At 36.0% G+C, this 20354-nt stretch overlaps 3 protein-coding genes across 3 annotated transcripts; all 3 read left to right on the top strand.

The window, feature by feature from the left end:
• The first annotated feature begins 1402 nt into the window (after positions 1 to 1402).
• LOC120767595 (angiotensin-converting enzyme-related protein) lies at positions 1403 to 4985 on the top strand. The gene is made up of 6 exons (XM_040093744.1): positions 1403 to 1772; positions 1834 to 2410; positions 2716 to 3428; positions 3485 to 3840; positions 3899 to 4071; positions 4155 to 4985. Exons 1-6 carry the CDS (start codon positions 1707 to 1709, stop codon positions 4190 to 4192), a joined length of 1923 nt encoding a protein of 640 aa, XP_039949678.1. The 5' UTR covers positions 1403 to 1706; the 3' UTR covers positions 4193 to 4985.
• A 434-nt stretch (positions 4986 to 5419) lies between these two features.
• LOC120767596 (angiotensin-converting enzyme) lies at positions 5420 to 14318 on the top strand. The gene is made up of 9 exons (XM_040093745.1): positions 5420 to 5500; positions 11807 to 11886; positions 11953 to 12505; positions 12574 to 12937; positions 13000 to 13351; positions 13418 to 13632; positions 13729 to 13869; positions 13932 to 14104; positions 14163 to 14318. The coding sequence occupies exons 2-9, from the start codon at positions 11848 to 11850 to the stop codon at positions 14177 to 14179; spliced, it is 1854 nt and encodes a 617-aa protein (XP_039949679.1). The 5' UTR covers positions 5420 to 5500; positions 11807 to 11847; the 3' UTR covers positions 14180 to 14318.
• Positions 14319 to 15292: 974 nt separating this feature from the next.
• On the top strand, positions 15293 to 19007 carry LOC120769145 (angiotensin-converting enzyme-related protein). The gene is made up of 9 exons (XM_040096019.1): positions 15293 to 15435; positions 16527 to 16609; positions 16672 to 17242; positions 17298 to 17679; positions 17736 to 18090; positions 18186 to 18397; positions 18483 to 18623; positions 18679 to 18851; positions 18916 to 19007. Exons 2-9 carry the CDS (start codon positions 16580 to 16582, stop codon positions 18924 to 18926), a joined length of 1875 nt encoding a protein of 624 aa, XP_039951953.1. The 5' UTR covers positions 15293 to 15435; positions 16527 to 16579; the 3' UTR covers positions 18927 to 19007.
• The last annotated feature ends 1347 nt before the right edge of the window (positions 19008 to 20354 follow it).

The raw sequence follows: 20354 nt of genomic DNA, 5'->3' as shown, positions 1-20354 counted from the left end.
GCCAGAATTAAAAATTTGAAATGGATTGTTAAGTGGACAATTACGAGGTAAATATAATCAAATTACAATTATTGAATTCTATAATTTAAAAGGGTTTGACTTCAGCAAAACTTTCTTTATGCTTGTAAGCCTTTATTATTATATTTAAACAACGCAATCACCAAATATTACTATCACCTATTTTGTATTTAATCGGCTATCGGTCCAACGAATCGGCACTTTCATGCACTGCCACCGATACGTCGAAACAGCAAATCAACGTAATTCAATGAAGCAACATTGTCGCAGCACACGCAAAATTTGGAGCGGTGCAATTACACTTGCCGTCTTTACACACATGCACACACGCACACAAAATACGAATATGGAAACAAACTAAATTACAATTTAACGCCACACAACTTTTTGAGAACTAAAATAATGCAAAAATTTAACGCAAATATAACGATACTTTGCAGCGAATCTGTAGATAATTACAAGTTCCTTTACATTAAATTATCTTTGTACGCCGACAAATTAACACAAAACAAAACACTTAGCCACGGTTAATATCTGAAGCGCGCCCGACACAAATGAAATGAACTCAAACACGTCGAAGAACAAACTGACAAGAGCGAAACGGCTGAAATTCGCTTGAACTGCCGTTGTCAGTTTTCCTCTGGTTTGCTGGCTCGTGAAGGTATGTGTGTGTTTGTTGATTTGCTTTTGGAGTTGGAGCTTTGGATACAAAGCAGTGGTGGATGATTTTAATTTTAATGTGTTTGATAAAATACATCGGGCGGGTTAAAGAATAAACAAAAAACACCGATGCAAAGCGTAATGTCAAAACGGGAAATGTCATACCGTCAACTATTCTAGCGGCGAGTAGAGGTATTGCGATGCAGGGTGACATTGCGATTTTGTTTTGGAATTTAAACCTTTTATATCTGCTCAGTGGATTAACAATGTTAACCGATATATATAAACAAATTAACACGCTTTTGAATCGGAAAGTATAAAATATGTAATATTTTGTAAACTAAATGATATGTGCAGAGAACGTATGGGAAATCTTGAATATATGCGCTTGGTACTGATAACAGAGATCATAGAACGTATATGCTGATATATCAATGGTAAACTAAAATTTATTTCCTAAACTAATGTCATTAAACAAATAATCGTTTATTTTGAAATTATAGTTAATCCAACAGCAAAAATCAAATTAATGGCGATTTCAATAAAATTAGTCAAAATAGGACATTGTGGTAGCCTTATATTATCTGATCAAAACAATAATAAATGGCATCACTTAAAGGATCTACATTGAAGTGAATCTGCATTAAAAATTGTAAACAACTATTTATTTAAAAGTCAAAATTTAATCTGTTAAAATTCCTTAAAAAATTTATATATAATTTAAATAATCAATTCTTAGGGAAGCAAATATTTAATTTGTTAAATATAAAATTACACCTCAACGTGCAAATAGCATACAGCATTGTAAAATTCCGAGCCAAGCGTTTCCAGATTCGCTGTTATATTCACTAGACTCTTTTAAGCAAATTACAGAGCAATCGTCACACAAAGCCCATCTTGACCCCGCCGATAACAGCAGTCAACGTGATGTGCTTGCATATTGAATTATAATTTGCGAAACAGTTTAGTCGTACTCGGCCAGTGGCACGTTACGAAAGTCTCGTACGGAGAAGAGACAATTTACCATAATGAAGGCAAGGAATATAGTTTGGTTACAAAATGCTTTGTTACTCCAGGCGCTATTTTTATCAGCGGTAAGTTGTCGATCAAGTTCCACCGGTAAGCTAATGTTTCATTTATTTCCTTTTCCAAAAGTCTGTGCGTGCATATTCTGCTGGCTCAGAGGGCTCTTGTAGTAGCAATTCAGTGAAATCTGATGCGCGTGCATTTTTCGAGCGTGAAAATGAACTACTACGCCAACGTCGTCGTAATGAGTTTCTCACCTCGTATGTATATAACACAAATGTCACCGAGGAAAATCGCAAAGCTATGATTGCGGTGGCTACAACAAATGCAGCCGCAAACAAGGAGATGACACGTAATGTAATTGCATCGGGATATATTGACTCAACCGATGAGGATATTAAGCGCCAAGCAACTATACTTGGAGATTTGGGTATAGATGTGCTACCCGAAAGTGATTATAAGGAGTTACTCAATGCAGTAAGCTTAATGCAGTCAAACTATGCTACTACAACTGTTTGCCCATACAACAAGGAGGGGGATTGTACGCTGCAATTGGAGCCACATGTACAGGAACGTCTTTCGAATAGTCGGGATCCAAAAGAGTTGAAGCATTACTGGCGTCAATGGTATGACAAAGCAGGCACACCGATGCGAGAGAATTTCAAAAAATATATTGAGTTGACCCGCAAGGCAGCGCGTCTAAATGGTAAGTTGCCGGCGTTTGGTTGAAGATAAGCATAAATGTTTTGCTTTTTGTTTATACTTTCATAGTAGTATGTGCGTGATTGTATATGTGTGCATCAATTGTTGTTGTTACTGATTATAAACATTGGGCGAGTTGATAACAAAGAAAGTACAATGCTAAATATTGAATATATTAAATAATACCAGTTATTTAGTTATTGATAATTTATAGTACTTTTATATAAATAACTTCGTATTTAATTTAAAATTCCTTTCGGCTTACATCTTTATCAACTCCTTCATTTTATTTTATTAATCTTGTGTCAGGTTATTCGTCATATGCTGATTACTGGATTCATTTCTATGAAGACCCCGATTTCGAATCAAACCTGGATAAGGTGTATAAAGCTATATTGCCATTCTATCGTGAAATACACGGTTATGTTCGTTATCGACTCCGAGCGTATTATGGTGACGAAATTGTGTCTGAGAATGGAAACATTCCAATGCATTTGTTGGGCAACATGTGGGCCCAACAATGGGACAATGCATTGCCACTTTTCACTCCTTTTCCAGAAAAGCCGTTTTTGGACGTGACCAGCGAAATGCAGCGTCAAAACTTCACAGTACGCAAACTCTTCGAGTTAGGTGATCAATTTTTCAAATCACTCGGCATGCGTGCGCTACCGCCAAGCTTTTGGGACTTAAGCGTGCTAACGCGGCCAGCAGACAGAGAAATAGTTTGTCATGCTTCTGCCTGGGATTTGTACCAGGACAGTGATGTGCGCATTAAAATGTGCACTGACGTCGATACTCACTATCTGTATGTTGTACATCACGAACTTGGCCACATACAGTACTACTTACAATATGAAAATCAACCGACAGTTTATCGCTCAGCGCCAAATCCCGGTTTCCATGAGGCTGTCGGCGATGTTATTGCGCTTTCGGTCTCTACGCCCAAGCACCTTCAAGCCATCGGTCTCTCAAACGTGGCCAAATTGGATGATGAAAGTCGCATCAATGAACTGTTTAAGAATGTCAGTTGAAAATATTTACTTTTGTATCATGGTCATTTATAGATATTACATTTTAGGCGCTCAAAAAAATCGTGTTCTTGCCTTTTGCCTACACTATGGATAAATACCGTTATGCTGTGTTTCGCGGCGAGGTGGAAGAATCGAAATGGAATTGTGCCTTCTGGCAAATGCGTTCAGAGTTTTCCGGCGTCGAGCCACCCGTACGTCGCACAGACCAAGATTTCGATCCACCTGCAAAATATCACATTGACGCTGATGTCGAGTACTTGCGTTACTTTGCAGCCCATATCTTCCAATTTCAGTTCCTTAAAGCTATGTGCACCAAAGCTGGTCAATATGTGCCGGGTGACCCAGAAAAAACTTTAGACAATTGCGATATTTACAACAACAAGGAAGCTGGTGAAGCATTTAGGTAAGTTTTCTATTAAACTTTTTTGTCAATTGAGCATAACTCTAATTTATAAATGCAGCAAGTTTCTTACATTGGGCGCGTCGGTGCATTGGAAAAAGGCGCTAAAGGAGTTCACAGGTGAAACTGAAATGGATCCATCCGCGCTGCTGGAGTACTTTGAACCACTCAGCAAATGGCTGCAAGCAGAAAATGAACGCTTGAAAGTGCCACTCGGTTGGGGCGACACTGATAGTAAGCGCATACATTAAAAAAAAAAACATTTACTGTTATGTTTTTAATAAATGTGTTTTTGCTATTATTTTCGTTATTTGCAGAAGTTGCAGGTGACTGCTGTCCAGCATTTAGCACCTAACATTTAACGAAAGTCAGCGTTGAAGAGAATTGTAAAAAGGCCAACGTTTGCTTATGACAAATACGATCTCGTTTTGCTTACGAAGTAAGACCGTAGAGAGCCTTCATCGCATACAACACAAACATTTTTGAATGAAATCAAAATATTTTTTAAACAATTTACAATTTGATACAAATTTGCCAGTGTTTTATAATCTTCATCGCATACAACACAAACATTTTTGAATGAAATCAAAATATTTTTTAAACAATTTACAATTTGATACAAATTTGCCAGTGTTTTATAATCTTAAAAAGCTGTATAAACATTAAACAAAACAATTCAACCTTAATCTCATAAGGAAGTCTTAATAAAGCTGTTTGTTTGCATTGTATTTGACACAATTATTATTTTTTAAGCTAATACGAGAAAGAACATTGTTTCAAACAATTAAAAAAAAATTAAAATTAGTTTAAAAAGTTTTAAAAATATTTTAGAAAATCTTAATTATAGTTTAAAAATGTTTTAAAATTTACACCACATTTGTTGTACTGGATTATGTGATCTACTGGCTTTCAATTACAAGATTGTGCTTTGTCTGTGGCTACTGATGTCAATATAAGTACCTCAAAATGCAGTTAACAACCCTCAGTTTACATATTTCAGAACAAATTACTTTCCTCAAATTCCATCCATAAGAAAAAACTGTGTAAGCTAATATTTACTTGACAAAATCTGGCGTTCACACTCAACGTAAAAATTGTTTTGTGTTAAATAAAGAACAAATAAAAGTACATATGTATATAACCACAAAGCAGACTATTTCGGGCTAACTCAGGGAATAATTGATTTTTATTGCAAATTTATAACCGATTAAATACTAAGCACGAATCGTAAGTGGTCAGCGGCATTTATTTTTATATTCTATTTACAATTTCTCTCACATATTTACTTAGCTTGCGTCGGCTTAATCTCAATACTCAAGCACACAGTGTTATGCCTATCTCAATTGGATTCTCCTTCCTTATCGATATCTCACGCATATTTGGCTCCGGCATTGTTGGCGATAATGACGATGAGCACTCGCCTTGGCGACGACACGCTCAATATCTCAATTTGCTGATTTTTACACTCATTTTTCTAACCACTTTAATGCTGATACGTATGGACGACTATGCCACTGCGGTGGAATAATTTACAAACGTTGATCTTGCAGCGCTTAGCCAATATAAAAGCCAGTCAGCGGCTGCTCAGCAAATTAGTTTACGTGCCGCGCTCTTCCAGCGCGCGAGTTTCTTGCTAAAAGTTGGTGATATTGAAAATTAGTGGGTGAGCATTCGTTTCAGTTTTCAAATTTAATTTGTGTTTGATCAAATTATTGGTGAAATTAAAAGTAAATTAAATTGCTACTGAGCTGTTTATAGCATGTATGTATGTATGTGTTTTAATTGATGCACATGCTTGCAATATGTTACAATAAATTGGATTAATCATGCACAAATCACATGTCAATCGCCGTTCAATGCACCCAACGTCATGATCTTGATCTTATTGCCAAGTCAAATGTTAAATTAAGTTAAGTAATGCAATTTTGCCATTTACTTAAGCGCGCGTTTGGCAACTACTGGACTAAATGACTTGGCGTGTTTGAAATACATGAGAGCAGCCATGAGAGATGTCCACTTTTTTACAGCGAAAAATGCTAAATAAATAATTAAATTGCATTTAAGGGAGATTATATCTAAATACATCGCAAATTATAAAAAAAATCATACTTTTTGTCAATAAACAACAAGAAAAACGCCACGGTTGCACCGAAACTACTACATATAATATCCTTCACCCTTTAAAGTTTTCATACAAGGACTTGACTATATATGTATATGCTATAGTGGTCCGATCGACATAATTTATTAGTAGATTTTAGCGTTGTCTTGCTCAATAATCCGTGCCAAATTTCGGACATGGCTAAATTTACTCAGCTCGTCACGATAGTCAACTCCGACGCTTCGTTCTGGATGTTACAGATATCGTGGCTAACTTATAAAACCCTGTTCAAGGTATAAACAAATATAATTATGTCCGAAATCAACCACTAAGTAAACTAAAAGGTATTTCGCATTGTTCATGATTAGTGAAAATGTTCGAAGCACTTATCAACAGCTGTTGTGAAATTTCAAAGTATTTTAGTTGCATGGAAGATTTGGTGTAGTATGATTCAAATACTTGATTAAAACTCGTTTCAGAAGGAAAGTTTTTTCGAATTCGAGTTTAGAGTAATAACACGTGATCAAATTTGACATGGACTGACAAAACAAAAAAAGAACCGCATTTGGTAGTCTGGGCTTCTTTGGCAGTCTGGGCTTCTGCCAGTTTTCTCGAATTCTGTACGAGTTTAGAGTAATACCATCTGATCAAATTTGACCCGGACTGGCAATAAAAAAAAAAACAAAAAAGAACCACATTTGCCAGTTTTTTTCGAATTCTGTACAAATTTAGATTAATGCTATCTGACCAAATTTGACATGGACTGACCAAAAAAGAACATTCTTCGGGATCTGGCAATTTTCTATATACTTGCTGTTGTTGTTGTAGCGGTAGAAATTATTTCTTAATAAATCTGAAGAATGCTTCTGATTACATAGTCCTTAGTCCGTTAAAAATCCGATTCCGTTCCGGTTACAAGATTAGGTCTCTATCATTGACACGTTTCAAACTAAAACATTAACCAAAACGTGTTAAGTCGATCTAAAAGATATGTTAAAATCCTCTGCTATCTTTCTGATGACAACAAGACGATTTTCAAGCACTGTTTTTTGTAACTATTTGTTTGTTATCGTCATTAACAGCGATAAATGAGGGAATCGAGTGAGAAAGTTTCCGCGGACTTCACATATGAAGATCAAACTTTGCATTACATCTCATCATCATCAGCTCCACAACCCGGAGCCGACCTTCGCTTCTAGCAATATAATTCTCCGATTATTTCTGTGCCTTGCTTGAGTACGCCAGCTTCGTAGTTTCAGCGTCCTAGACCACACTATCAATCCATCTAGGTTATGGTCTGCCTTTGCATCTGTTATTTCTGCATCTGCCAAGGAGAATAAATTGTATGTCGGCGCAAATTGTGGAGCCAGCCCACCACAGCTTGTATAATTTAATTGTGATTAAAATATCGAAGTGCGTATACATGCAAGGTCTTTAGCTCTTGGTTATACCTTATACTTACTCCATAAGCTGGCATTGCAAACAGCTGCAAAATTCTGCACAACATCTGTCGTTCAAAAACTTCTAGCTTGTTTATCAGCTTTACGTAACGTCTAGGCTTCGTTGACGTATGGAGCAATTAGTGTGTGATAAATTGAAATTTTAACACATCTATCGAGGGTGCGATAACCGAAACTGTCATTAGCCGTCTGAACGAACTTGTAATAGGTTCAAAAAGGAAAACGAACGAAAGAGTGATCCCGTCCTACCAGAGGGGGTTAGACACAAGGCTGACCACCTGTCAAAAGAACACTGTCTCCACAGCAGTAACAACAAGTATGCCTCGGATCCAATTTTATACGAGAAAAACAAATCTTTGAAAAAATGTGGAGCAATCCGGGTCAAATTTGATCAGATGATATATTTATACATATATATTGCCTTGCGAAAGTACAAGCTATTTAGTATATTACTTTGAAGGAATTTCCGTAACTTAGATATGAACTATAAGATTTTAATTAACGATTCCAATTGAATTGACTTTATAATAACTTTTATTCAAGTGCCCTAAAGGAAGCACAACTCTCGAACTTAAGTAGCAGCACTTTTAGTGTCTAAGTACAATTAATTAGCTTATCGAGATATTATCTCAAGTATAATCATAATTAATTTTCGTCTATCACAAATGTAGTTAACTGCACAGTTAAATTGAAATCTATAAAACTGTCGAAAAGTCTAGTTTTCTTATACATACATACACACATATGGTATACCATGCAACTATGGTACATATTTATTTGAGCTCTTTCAGCTGTTCATTGGAGTTATCTCTCGCCGCCGAGCGCTGATAACGGCCGATCACCTACTAGAACTATAAAATATTGCAAGTTAACGCATATCGCAGGCTCATATCGCTAAACGCTGATCAAGCAGTGGCAACGTAAATAACTTAAGACTGAAGTACAATGGTCTATTAGTAGTTTGAAGATATTTAATAAGCATATGTGTTACAACTAAGTAGCTTAAGTAGTAGCTTTATTTGGGTTCTGATATGAACTCTACTCTTTGAACAGTATTTGTATAAGTTAACCGATCTCGATTGTTGGTGATCCAAAGTAGCACATTGTCAATGAGTATAGAACCAATATTTATACAGCTGTTATCGCTTTTGTTTGAACCGACGAGGTACAGGCGATAATGGATCGTCGTAGTAATTATCTTTAATATGCATCTCTCGTTTGTTTAATAAAAATTGATGTGTACATCTGCCAAATTCTGTGAACATAATAATTACGTTAGACTATTAACTTCATTGTTTCCTAGAATTTGGCTAATTTGATTGATTTATTGAAATAGAAACGCTAATTTAAATATTTTAGTATTTGTAGGAATATATCAACACTTAAAATGCAAAATAACGTAACATCAATTTTCATAAGTTTACAGGCGAAAGAAGAACGTTATAATAGAAACCACTCATATTGAAAGAAATCTGGAGTTTTGGATATATAGTGGTTATATTCTTGGTTATAAAATGGTTATGTATTGGTTATATATTGGTTATCATACACTCATATTAAAACAAAATTGAATTTTTCGTTATAAAATAGTTATATATTGGTGATTGCATCTGACAACGATTTCCTATTTTTTTTGATGGTACACAGTTTTGCATTTTATTTGACGATTTGTATGTACTATGTATGTTAACATGGGTATTTAATTTTTCTCTCGTATTTGCCTCTGCTTCATTCATTATGGGGAATTTTCTAAATAGTTATAAAAATAACGACGAGTGCACCATATGATTTCTGAATGGCGTTAATCTAATCTTTTTCGGTAGCGTATAGTAGTAGTGTCGAAACCATAAAAGTCGCTTGTAAATCAAAATATAACATAATAAAATATAGAAAGTTCGACTGAGCGCTTATAAAGCATTAAATATTACGGACTAAAATTTAAAATAAATAAAAAAGAACAAAATAAAAAATAAAACAAAAATAGGAAAAAAAAACAAACTAAGCATGGCAGGCAGTAAAAACTGATTCCAAGAAACAAAGTTGTTTCTAACTATTAGAACTTTTTAAGAATTTCTGATATTAAAGTGATAATTTCAAAACTAAGCATAGAATTCTAAGAAACAAAGTTGTTCTTAAAAAATAGAACTCTTCATGCATTTCTGAAACTCCAGTTTTGTTATTTATGATTTCAAAAATAAAGTATGAATGTCTATATAGTCTATATCGTCACCTGAAATGCAAAATAACGTAACAACATCTTCAGAAATTTACAGAGGAAGGAATGAAACATAAGTGAAACAAAATTTAAATATTGGTTAAAACTGGGTTATATCTGAGCGCAGAACCTTTATGAAGTAGTGGATCGTAATCAATGAAACACTCTATTTCGAATTTTTTGATGATACGTTATTTTGCATTTTAGGTTACGATATATAAAACCGCACCTTCCAGCCGAAAATTAATATAGGCAGGTTCTCAAACTCTGCCTAACTCTTAATTTCATTTCTGGGTGTAAAAATAACTCATCCGCCTAATGAAATTCAGTTTCACTTATTATAAGCATAATGTGCAATCTCATTATAAATAATTTACATATATTCACTGTCTGCTGCCCATAACCGTTAAATCGGTATTTTATTATAAGTTATTCCAGGTGGCATATGAAGACGTCATTTAATACCAAAAATGTAGAAATCGAGATTGAGTGACAATGCTTTCCTTTGTACAAATATTTTCGGTCTATAATTAAATTTGGTTTCTAAGACCAAATAATGACGAACTATGTATATAATTTTAACTTACTTCTGTTGGTGGACTAAAATTGATATTATTTTTATATCATTTAATATTATTAATATGTAGAATAATAAAACACTAAATATATTGCTGCACTTCGACTAAGTGGGACCTTCTTTTTTTTTTTTTTGTTTCTGACATCTACTTTTTCTAACCCAATTTCGTTATTTTCAATAATTATTCTAATTAAATCCCTTGCGATTTATGACTTTTTTGAACTTGTATTATAATTAGATGCTTGCAAAAACGCCGAAAAAACAAACAATCAAGATCAAACATGTATTAAAAATATATACAAGAGAAACCAGATTACTTTTCTCGTTTTATTTTTATTTTCAGTTCGTCCGTTTGTACGTGCCTTGCGTTTTTAAAGACGAACTTTATCGTTTAGAAATTTTGTTTTTATTTTCCCTTGCATATAAATTCGTATACGAATCTTATTTAGGATGTGTTTATGTTTATTTTGGCGATAAACTTATAATTCATGACATCAGCCGGCAATAACTGGTTGAGAGAACCTTTGAAGAGCATCAATAGCTGTGTCAGACCCATACATTTACATCGAGGCAAGGTCTTATATGAATCCATATACATATATATGTATATATAATACCAAAGAACAGAAACATTTTATGTAAAAACGAGGTCAAACGCTAAATTTCAGCAGCTTTTTAGGAACTCGAGCTTGGATTTAGAATTCGTTAAGAGATATCTGTAGTAAAAATTTTCGATTTATTCGATTTAGTTCCTAATTTGTATGCGATTTGTAATCAAGCAGAAAATTAAAAGATTTGTTGCACATTTGTGTTTTTTGTAATATGCAGGCTGCCTTTTATATTTCGGGATGTGGTAACCCTAGTTTTGCAATCTGACAACACATAACTTTAACGTAAAGTCTGAAAATTTTTATGTCATACATACTCAAAACGACCGCTATTTGTGTTCTTTACAGTAACTTCAAATATTCATCTTACCGAAAAAATGGAATTAAATCGCGAACAGTTTCATGTGACTATTTATTACAACTTTCGACGAGGGTTAACTCCGCAACAGTACATCGATGAACTTAATTAAATTTTTGGTCATGAAGTTCCATTAGGAGCAGTATTTCTTGATGGTATGGTGAATTCAGGAAAGGTCGTAGAGGCTGTGCGCAAACTGATATCGCAAGATCGTCTTATGACCTATCGTGAGATTGAGACAACTATGGGCATTAGTGGGATTAGCATACATTTAATATTGCACGAACATGAGCAACAACAGAAATGTTAACAAAATACGATAGCGGTGCTTCGAAGCACATCTTTGACATTGTGACAGGCGATGAATCGAGGATTTATGCGTATGAGTCCGAAAGTAAACACGGATCGCTCATCATCACTACAATGCTAGCTCTCTCACATTTTGAAACCCAATAGAGCGATTTTCAATGATTAAAATTTGGTTTTGTTCTCGAATACCGAAATATAAAAGGCAACTTTTGATATAACTGTTTTGGTACTTACTTTTCTGACACGTGACATTTTTTGTTCCAATCTACGATATTCTTTTCAATTTCACAAATATTTTTTCATGAAAATTAATCTATTTTTTTATTTTTTGAAAATTTCAGTAAAAACTTTTGTAAAAAATCTCTAAAAAAAACTACGCACCATGAAAATTTTGATCGTCGTGCTTTTTGCCACATTAGCGGTAAGTCAAGCCTTTTTTACACGCTTATAAACGTACATATTATTGACACATTACTCCACTCAATAGCTGCAGAATGCGGTGGCCAGTGTAAAAGAGGAGATTACGGCCACTGAGTATATTGAGAATCTGAACAAAGAGATTGCACGTCGCACTAACTTAGAGACGGAAGCCAGCTGGGCCTATGCATCTAACATCAATGCGGAGAATGAGCGCAAGAAGAATGAAGTCTCCGCCGAGGTGGCCAAATTCATGAAGGAGGTCTCCACAGATTTACAGAAATTCAATTGGCAATCCTTTAAATCGGAAAGTTTGCGCCGTCAATTCAAAATGCTCACCAAACTCGGTTATGCGGCACTCAGCGAGGCTGACTACGCTGAATATTTGGATGTGATGTCCACTATGGAGTCAAACTTCGCTAAAGTACGTGTTTGCGACTATAAAAATGCCACCAAATGCGATCTCTCTTTGGATCCTGAAATCGAAGATATCATTACCACCAGCCGTGACCCAGAAGAGCTGAAGTATTATTGGCGTGAATTTTACGATAAAGCCGGTACTGCTGTGCGCACTCCTTTCGAGAAATATGTGGAACTGAATACGAAAGCAGCCAAGTTAAATAGTGAGTGCGCGGAAGAGTTGTTTGTTCGTTTCACGCTTTATTGAGATTTTGATTTTTAATTACAATAGATTTCAAATCTGGCGCTGAATTGTGGCTGGATGAGTATGAGGATGACAGCATTGAAAAGCAGCTCGAAGACATTTTCGATGAACTGCGTCCACTCTATCAGCAAATTCATGGCTACGTGCGTTATCGTCTGCGTCAACACTATGGCGATGCTGTGGTGTCGGAAAAGGGACCGATTCCCATGCATTTGTTGGGCAATATGTGGGCTCAACAATGGTCCAGTGTGGCCGATATTGTCTCGCCATTCCCCGATAAGCCGCTTATTGATGTCACCAATGAGATGGTTGCACAAGGTTACACACCACTGAAAATGTTCCAACTGGGTGATGATTTCTTCCAATCAATGAATTTGACCAAACTGCCACAGTAAGTTCGAGATTACATTGTCCATAAAAAAAATTTTATGCACTGTCATTTCTACCCTGCAGAGATTTCTGGGATAAAAGTATTTTGGTAAAGCCTGATGATGGACGCGATTTGATTTGCCATGCCAGCGCTTGGGATTTCTACATCATCGATGATGTGCGCATTAAGCAGTGCACCCGTGTGACGATGGATCAATTCTTCACCGTTCACCACGAATTGGGACACATCCAATACTTCTTGCAATATCAGCATTTGCCTTTCATCTATCGCGCTGGTGCTAACCCCGGTTTCCATGAAGCTGTCGGTGATGTGCTCTCACTTTCAGTCTCTACACCAAAACATTTGGAGCGTGTTGGTCTACTGAAGAACTACCAACGCGATGATGAGGCGCGCATCAAACAATTGTTCTTGGCTGTAAGTGATCGAATATTCGTAGATATCTGAAGAATTTCATAAAATATCAAGTAATTATTTATTTAGGCTCTGGATAAGATCGTCTTCCTGCCTTTCGCCTTTACTATGGATAAATACCGTTGGGCATTGTTCCGTGGCGAAGTGGATAAGAAGGATTGGAACTGTGCTTTCTGGAAGTTGCGTGAGGAATACTCTGGCATTGAACCACCAGTAGTTCGTTCTGAAAAAGATTTTGATGCGCCAGCTAAATATCACGTGTCCGCCGACGTCGAGTACTTGAGGTGGGTTTTATGTTTAAGAGTATCTACAATCTTTATAAAGTATAATCATTCTTGGATACCGAATATTCACATTTCTCTTATTGCATCTCTCCGTAGATATTTGGTTTCGTTCATCATACAATTCCAATTCTACAAGTCCGCTTGCATCAAGGCTGGTCAATATGATCCTACCAATCCGGAATTGCCGTTGGACAACTGTGATATTTATGGCAGTTTTGAAGCAGGTCAAGCCTTCAAGTGAGTTTCTAAAGAAAAATTAATTGTCAAGTTGAGTTGCAATAAAATGTTATCGTTTTTAGAAATATGCTCTCATTGGGTGCCTCTAAGCCTTGGCCCGATGTATTGGAGGCCTTCAATGGTGAACGTACAATGACTGGCAAAGCTATCGCTGAGTATTTCGAACCTCTCCGTGTATGGTTGGAGGCAGAGAACAAGAAGAACAATGTGCCCATTGGCTGGACGACATCTGACAGTAAGTGTAAAACTCTCCAAAAATCGAGTTCGGTATATTAACTAGATCTTCGTTACAGAATGTGTTTCCTCGTAAAACCGACGTGGTCTCAACAAGTTGATGCAAAGAAACTTTTGCTTTTTTGGCGTTCAGTTTGAGTATTAAACAATTTAATTTTCCTTAAATTTTTGTAAAATTTATTTCTACAAAAATTCAGTATTAAAATTAATAAATATCATAAATTTGTTTTAAATTATCAAAGAGAAAGGTTCGGGTAAGTTATAAGTAAGTAAGAAATAGGTCTATATTCATGAGACCACAAATAATTCCACTTGGACTTCTGGAGACACTCCTCCGTTGTGAAGCCCAGAACTCGTAAGTATGGATCAAAGGCACCGTCGTACATCTACAAAGCGCCTAGTGCCAGCTACATGTTTATTGCGCTGGCCAATATCTGGCAACCAAGATACTTCAAGCCAATTTGGCGAAAGCTGGATTGTGAAAGAGAAAGTATCGAGATGTCTCCATCATATCTTCCGCACTGGTAATATGACAAGTTGTTTCTTCCAATATCTTTAACACCACTGCGTAGGTGGCAATGGCACAGTGTCCAGTTAGGACACCTATCATTGCGGCCATGTGAACGTGGCTAAGAGCTAGTAGTTCTATAGACATTCTTGGTTACATTCTGGGCCAGAAGCTACAAAAGTGCTGGATGCTGAGCTCGCGTGAGGCCCTTAGATCCCTGAGTGGACGACCATAAAGAAACATGTGCTCGTTTCCAACTTACTGGAATTTGGATATGGGTGCCTTTTCTTGTAAGTTGAACGGCAGCAGAGATATCACGAAGAAACTACATTTCATAAAATTTAAGTAATTGAGTTATTTTGTTTTCACTCAATACCCGCTAGCGGTCTCCAATAACAGCAAATGTTCTCTCTTTTATCAAAGAGCCGGTTCACAGCTGCTCTGTTTGTGAAAACTAATAGTTTCGCGCTCGTGTCAAGCCGCCGTCGCGACGCATTTAATATTAAGCCAAGTCATGGAAGAATTATTGCAATATGCGTGAGCACTCAAGCAATTACCCAGAAGGCTAATCACTATGGTCGACTTCAAGCCGGCACTCCGGGTCGTTTAGTTGCCAATTTGAAGCGTTCAAGACCGGACATACGTGTGGAAGTGATAGTGGCTGGTTCGCTCGGTAGTTGAACTGCTTAAGGAAACTCAAAAACAAACAAAGTGATTATTGAAAGTGCGAATGAGGAGTTTAAAAACCGCTAAGTAATATTATAAAGCTCTACTCCGCCAATTAATATAAAGGAAAACGTGGTGTGCCAATAAAAAAAGCTGAAGTAAATATTATTACCGTTTTAAATATCACTTTTGTTGGTTTGTTGAAAGTAAAAAGTGGTTTAACAACCGCGTTGCGGCGCGTAATGAATCATAATTACGTGCGCGCTTGTTGAAGCAGGTAACAGAACTGCACTGCAACTTATGGCAAGTACATGGACTTGAGCGCTACACCGAAAAAAATGTTTATTTTAACTTTTCTATGCGGTATTTTCGTTCACGCTCTGTATATTCTAATTTTGTTTGACTAAATAATTATATGTTTGCTGATTTTTGTAGCAGCAGTATGAGTACTTAAGAGGTCGACGACCTATCACAATAATTTAACCTTTTTATACTCATTGAAAATTTTAAAAAGCAATTTCCGGCATTTACCGTTATTATTAAAATGTAACATAGGAGTATTATTGTGAGTATGACGAACTGAGTCGATTCAGCCAAACTAGCCCCGAAGATTCGCACAGATTTTTTACCGCAAATATCGGTAAATGTGTGAGATAAGTAAGTAATTTGAATTCCATTTCCTTTTCTTAAAATGATATATCTGCATGTCAAAAATGGGTTGGGATCTATTATTCCCTTAGCTTCTCTATGCAGTACCTAATACAAAGATCTTCGAACTTCCTTATGACTTTATACCACATATATCGGTTAATATGAGAGTTATCTCAATTGAAATGAGTTATCCCACAAGGATGGATAGAATCGGGAAGAACCTGATTTAGCCCCTTCAGGATTTTCAAACATCCGGCTGACTTTACTGCATATGATTATGATGGTTTGTGAGGTACCTTAAAGAAACTTTGGGAAGCAGGAAATATCCCAAACTCTGACTTTTTACAAGTTGTAAGAGTATAAAATGTTCGATTGCACTTAGCTTTACTTATTTGTTTTCAAAAGTATTCCTGAAAAAATGATACGAGTTTTAAATGGTCTTACAATTTGTATAGAAGTAATTTTCGATATTAAGTCCTCTACATGGTTTCACTTACCAATAATGTTTAGTGTGTTATTATTAGCTTCAATTCCATGAGTTCTCAGTAGTGTAGAAAAGAAATGAAGGATAAAGAAATCTAACATTACTTCATTCTAGAAGCCTGAACTAAATACGAGAAAGAGATTATACAACAATACATTCTTGAGAACATGAAGTCGCTGATATTTCATATTTTTCTGGTAAGTAATTTAAAATAGGAAAGTAACTTTACCACATCTGTAAAAACTTTCCCTTCTCACAGCTGTATTGCCTACTACACACGACCAACTCGGCAGAGAATTCCACCGAAGTTTTAACGAAATTCCTTGCAAATGTTAACCAGAATCTAGCCACACTTTACAATCGCGAAGTGCTTGCCAATTGGCAACTGGAGGTAAAAGGTCCAAACTATCTCTATGCTCTATTGCAGTCAGAGTTGACTAGTGAAGAGATAATGAATTATGTGCAAAGCATAGTACCCAAGGCTACCAAGTTCAAGCGCTTAAATGCGGGCAATCCACAACAGCAACGCCAATTGTCACAGATACCCGAAAGAGGTTATGAAGCATTGTCTCCTGCGGATCTTAAATTGATGTACATTGTTACCAAAAATATGGGTGACATTTATAAGAATACGAAGCTTTGCTCTTTCCATGACAGAAAGCAATGTAATTTAACCCTAATACCGGCGGTGCAGAATATCTTACATAACAGTAATGATGTTGCTGAAATTGAGTATTACTGGTTGGAATGGCGTCGGAAGACTGGTATGCCCGCAAAGCAAGATTTTGTGTCGTTTGTTGAGTTGTATAGGAAGACGGCGCAGTTGAACGGCAAGTTTCATTTTAGATAATTATGTGGAGGGAAAATTCATACTCTGTTTTATAGGTTTCTCCACGCCATCTGAGTTCTGGTTTAAAGACCTAGAAGAGAATAGCGCACAGACTGTTACACTATTGGAAGGTTTCATGCAACGTTTGCAACCGCTTTTTCAGGAATTCCATGCCCATGTCCGCGGAAAATTGAGAAAGTTATATGGTGAGGAGTTGATACCTCGCGGTAAGCCATATCCACAGAATCTCGCAGAGATTTTCATAGGAAATGCATTTCGCCGTGCCGATCCCGAATGGTACATAGAATTCCCTTACCCTGAAGTCGGTGTGCCTAATATAACCGCTGGCCTGTTGCGACGTGGTTTGAATAATGCGCAGCGTGTATTTTGGAATGTGGCCGAGTACTTCCGCTCTATGGGCATGCCACAAATCGAAGAGTAAGTACTTTATGGGCACAGAGAGGTTTATTGAACACTTCTATAAATAATTGTAGCACTTTTTGGTCTCATAATGCACGCCCTAAAGCCGATTTGGATGAAGAGGAGTTGCGTTGTTGGCATAAAGCCTGGAAGTTTTATGGTATCAAACGTGTTAACTTCTCATATTGCCCTCTAGTAGACGAAGAAAGATTCTTCAATATGTATGAAGCGTTAACTGATGTCTATTACTATCGCGCTTATGACCAGCAGCCAACACTGTTTGCCGAGGAACCCTTTCCCAATTTCAGCGATGCTTTGGGAAAAATGTTCGCTTTGTCAGCTTCGTCACCACGTTATTTGGAAAAGCTAAAGGTCTTAGAACGTGGTCGGGTGTCGAAAGAATTGAGAATAAATCGACTCTATTGGCAGGTGTGTGCAGTAAAAATTATGTCTCTACAAACTAATTAAATGTATCTTTTGGATAAATGATGTAATTGTATTGAAAATAATTTTTTTAAATATAGGGCCTACGCACTATATTTTTGATTCCAGTATTCTATGTTCTGGACCGTTATCGAGTGGATGTGCTTGATGAACGCTTAAATATTTCCGATAATTGTGCCTATTGGCAGCTGACGACGGACTTTACGGGAGCAGAGCCACCTGTGAGTAGAAGCAATGAAGATTTTGATGCACCAGCAAAGCTGTTGATAGAAGTGGACGATCAATATACTAGGTGGGAATGACAGTAGTAATATTTCTTAAACTTTTAAGCTAAATTTTTACAAGTAGTATGGTAATCACTTCTTATCTCAATACAGTCAAATAATGAGCACAGTGCTGCAATATCAGCTCTATAAGCATTTCTGTGAAATCAGTGGACAATATAAGTCAAATGATGAAAACTATCCACTCGATTTATGTGATTTATCCAATCAACGCCAAATCGGACCGCTAGTGATGTAAGCACTCCATTTTTTAATTATGTTTATTATTACAGTAACTTTTTTTTATTAGGGAAGCAATGTCCTTGGGCTCGTCGAAATCATATAAGGATATTCTTCAAATAATGACAAAGGAGTCAGCCATAAACATGGATGGGCTGCTGGCCTACTTTCAACCGCTTTACGAGTGGTTGGTGGAGCAAAATCGTTTAGATGATGTGGAAATTGGTTGGGAGCCAACAACGAGTGAGTAATTTTACCAAAAAACGTTATTTTATTTGTTAATTAATTTCCTTGCTATTATTTTCAGAATGTACTTAAGAAAGCGTTCGTGCAAATATTATTTAATAATCAAATAGAGGTTTTTTTGCGTTATGGTACTTAAGAATATATATTAAGTTCGCCTTACTATGTATTATTAGTCTAGGGACTAAAAGTTTTTTTCATATAATCCAATATTAAAAGTTAATATTATGATTTATTATTATTTCGGCTGCCATTGAAGTACTTTTCAAGTTGCCTCTAATTCTGTTACGCGGAGCTGGGCTGTACCATAAGACTATCTTACTACAAATACAACTTGTTGGTATTTGAATAGAGAATAAATAAAATATGTTGCAAATAAAGTAATACATTAAAAATATATCAACTGACTCACCCTTTAATTCTTGTCATTCGTAAACAGCTGTAGGAAAGCGCATGAAATGGCGCCGAGCAAACGACTCTCTCACTCACTTTCTACTTTGAGGCGGCCATTTTAATGTATTGCTTTTCACTTTCCCATTCTATTCACTTTTGAAACACAAAATAATATATTTATTGCAATACTCTCATTTCAACTTTCATTTTCACAATAACATTAATTAAACCGTCGCAAAAACACATTTATAACGAGCATTTACATTTTTTTAACTATAGAAAATAGCTTCATCATCAAAGCAAGCCATTTTGTGGCCTACCTTAGACAAATTTGACTAGTTTTTAATGCCAGAATATTTTATATTTGCACAACAAAATAGAATATAAACATTACTAATTATTAACATTATACAAACGAATTCACAAATTACACTTACTGAACACTAAATAAATATTATTCACACTTTTCATATAAAACAACTTGAAAGCGCAGGGCCGTGCACATTCCAACTAAATTCAACTTCACCGGACGGATGTTAATGCGAAACTGAGGAAATTGTCACAACGATAATGAAACTAGCAAAGGAAACTTGTTTTTACAATTTCCAGTTCAGTTAGCCAGCTCACGAACCTCATATAACAGTTTTACATTAACTTTGAACACCCTGTTATTACTGTTCTGCCTTTCATTTCCTTCGTCTGGTTTTTATATTTGTATGTGCATACATGTTAATGTAGTTCGCCTTATGGAACTGTTTCGTTGTATTAAAGTTTTAAGAATATATTTTCCATTTTCCATTTTCAACATCAACTTTTAATTTTTTCAATTCATTTAATGCTGCTGAACAACTTGCAATAATACAATTCACCGGCACCGGCCTTTTTGCTTTTTGCTGGTGGCCATTTTGTGGACTTACTCTATATTATCACTTCACTTTCAGTTCTAGAAAAATCTGCAATTTACATAACACATAAGCTTACATCGAAAAATATTATTTCTTCATCGAAATTTTAAAACAAGTAACGATTTTCACAACACTTTAATTCACTTTTCACAAAATTGTTCAAGACAGAACGATGTGCGAGTTCTTAACACGACTTCACCGATCG

This window comes from Bactrocera tryoni, chromosome 2 (assembly GCF_016617805.1).
Source record: "Bactrocera tryoni isolate S06 chromosome 2, CSIRO_BtryS06_freeze2, whole genome shotgun sequence".
Lineage (NCBI taxonomy): Eukaryota > Metazoa > Arthropoda > Insecta > Diptera > Tephritidae > Bactrocera > Bactrocera tryoni.
Note: the sequence above shows the minus strand (reverse complement) of the source record. Positions and strands in the feature narration are given on the sequence as shown.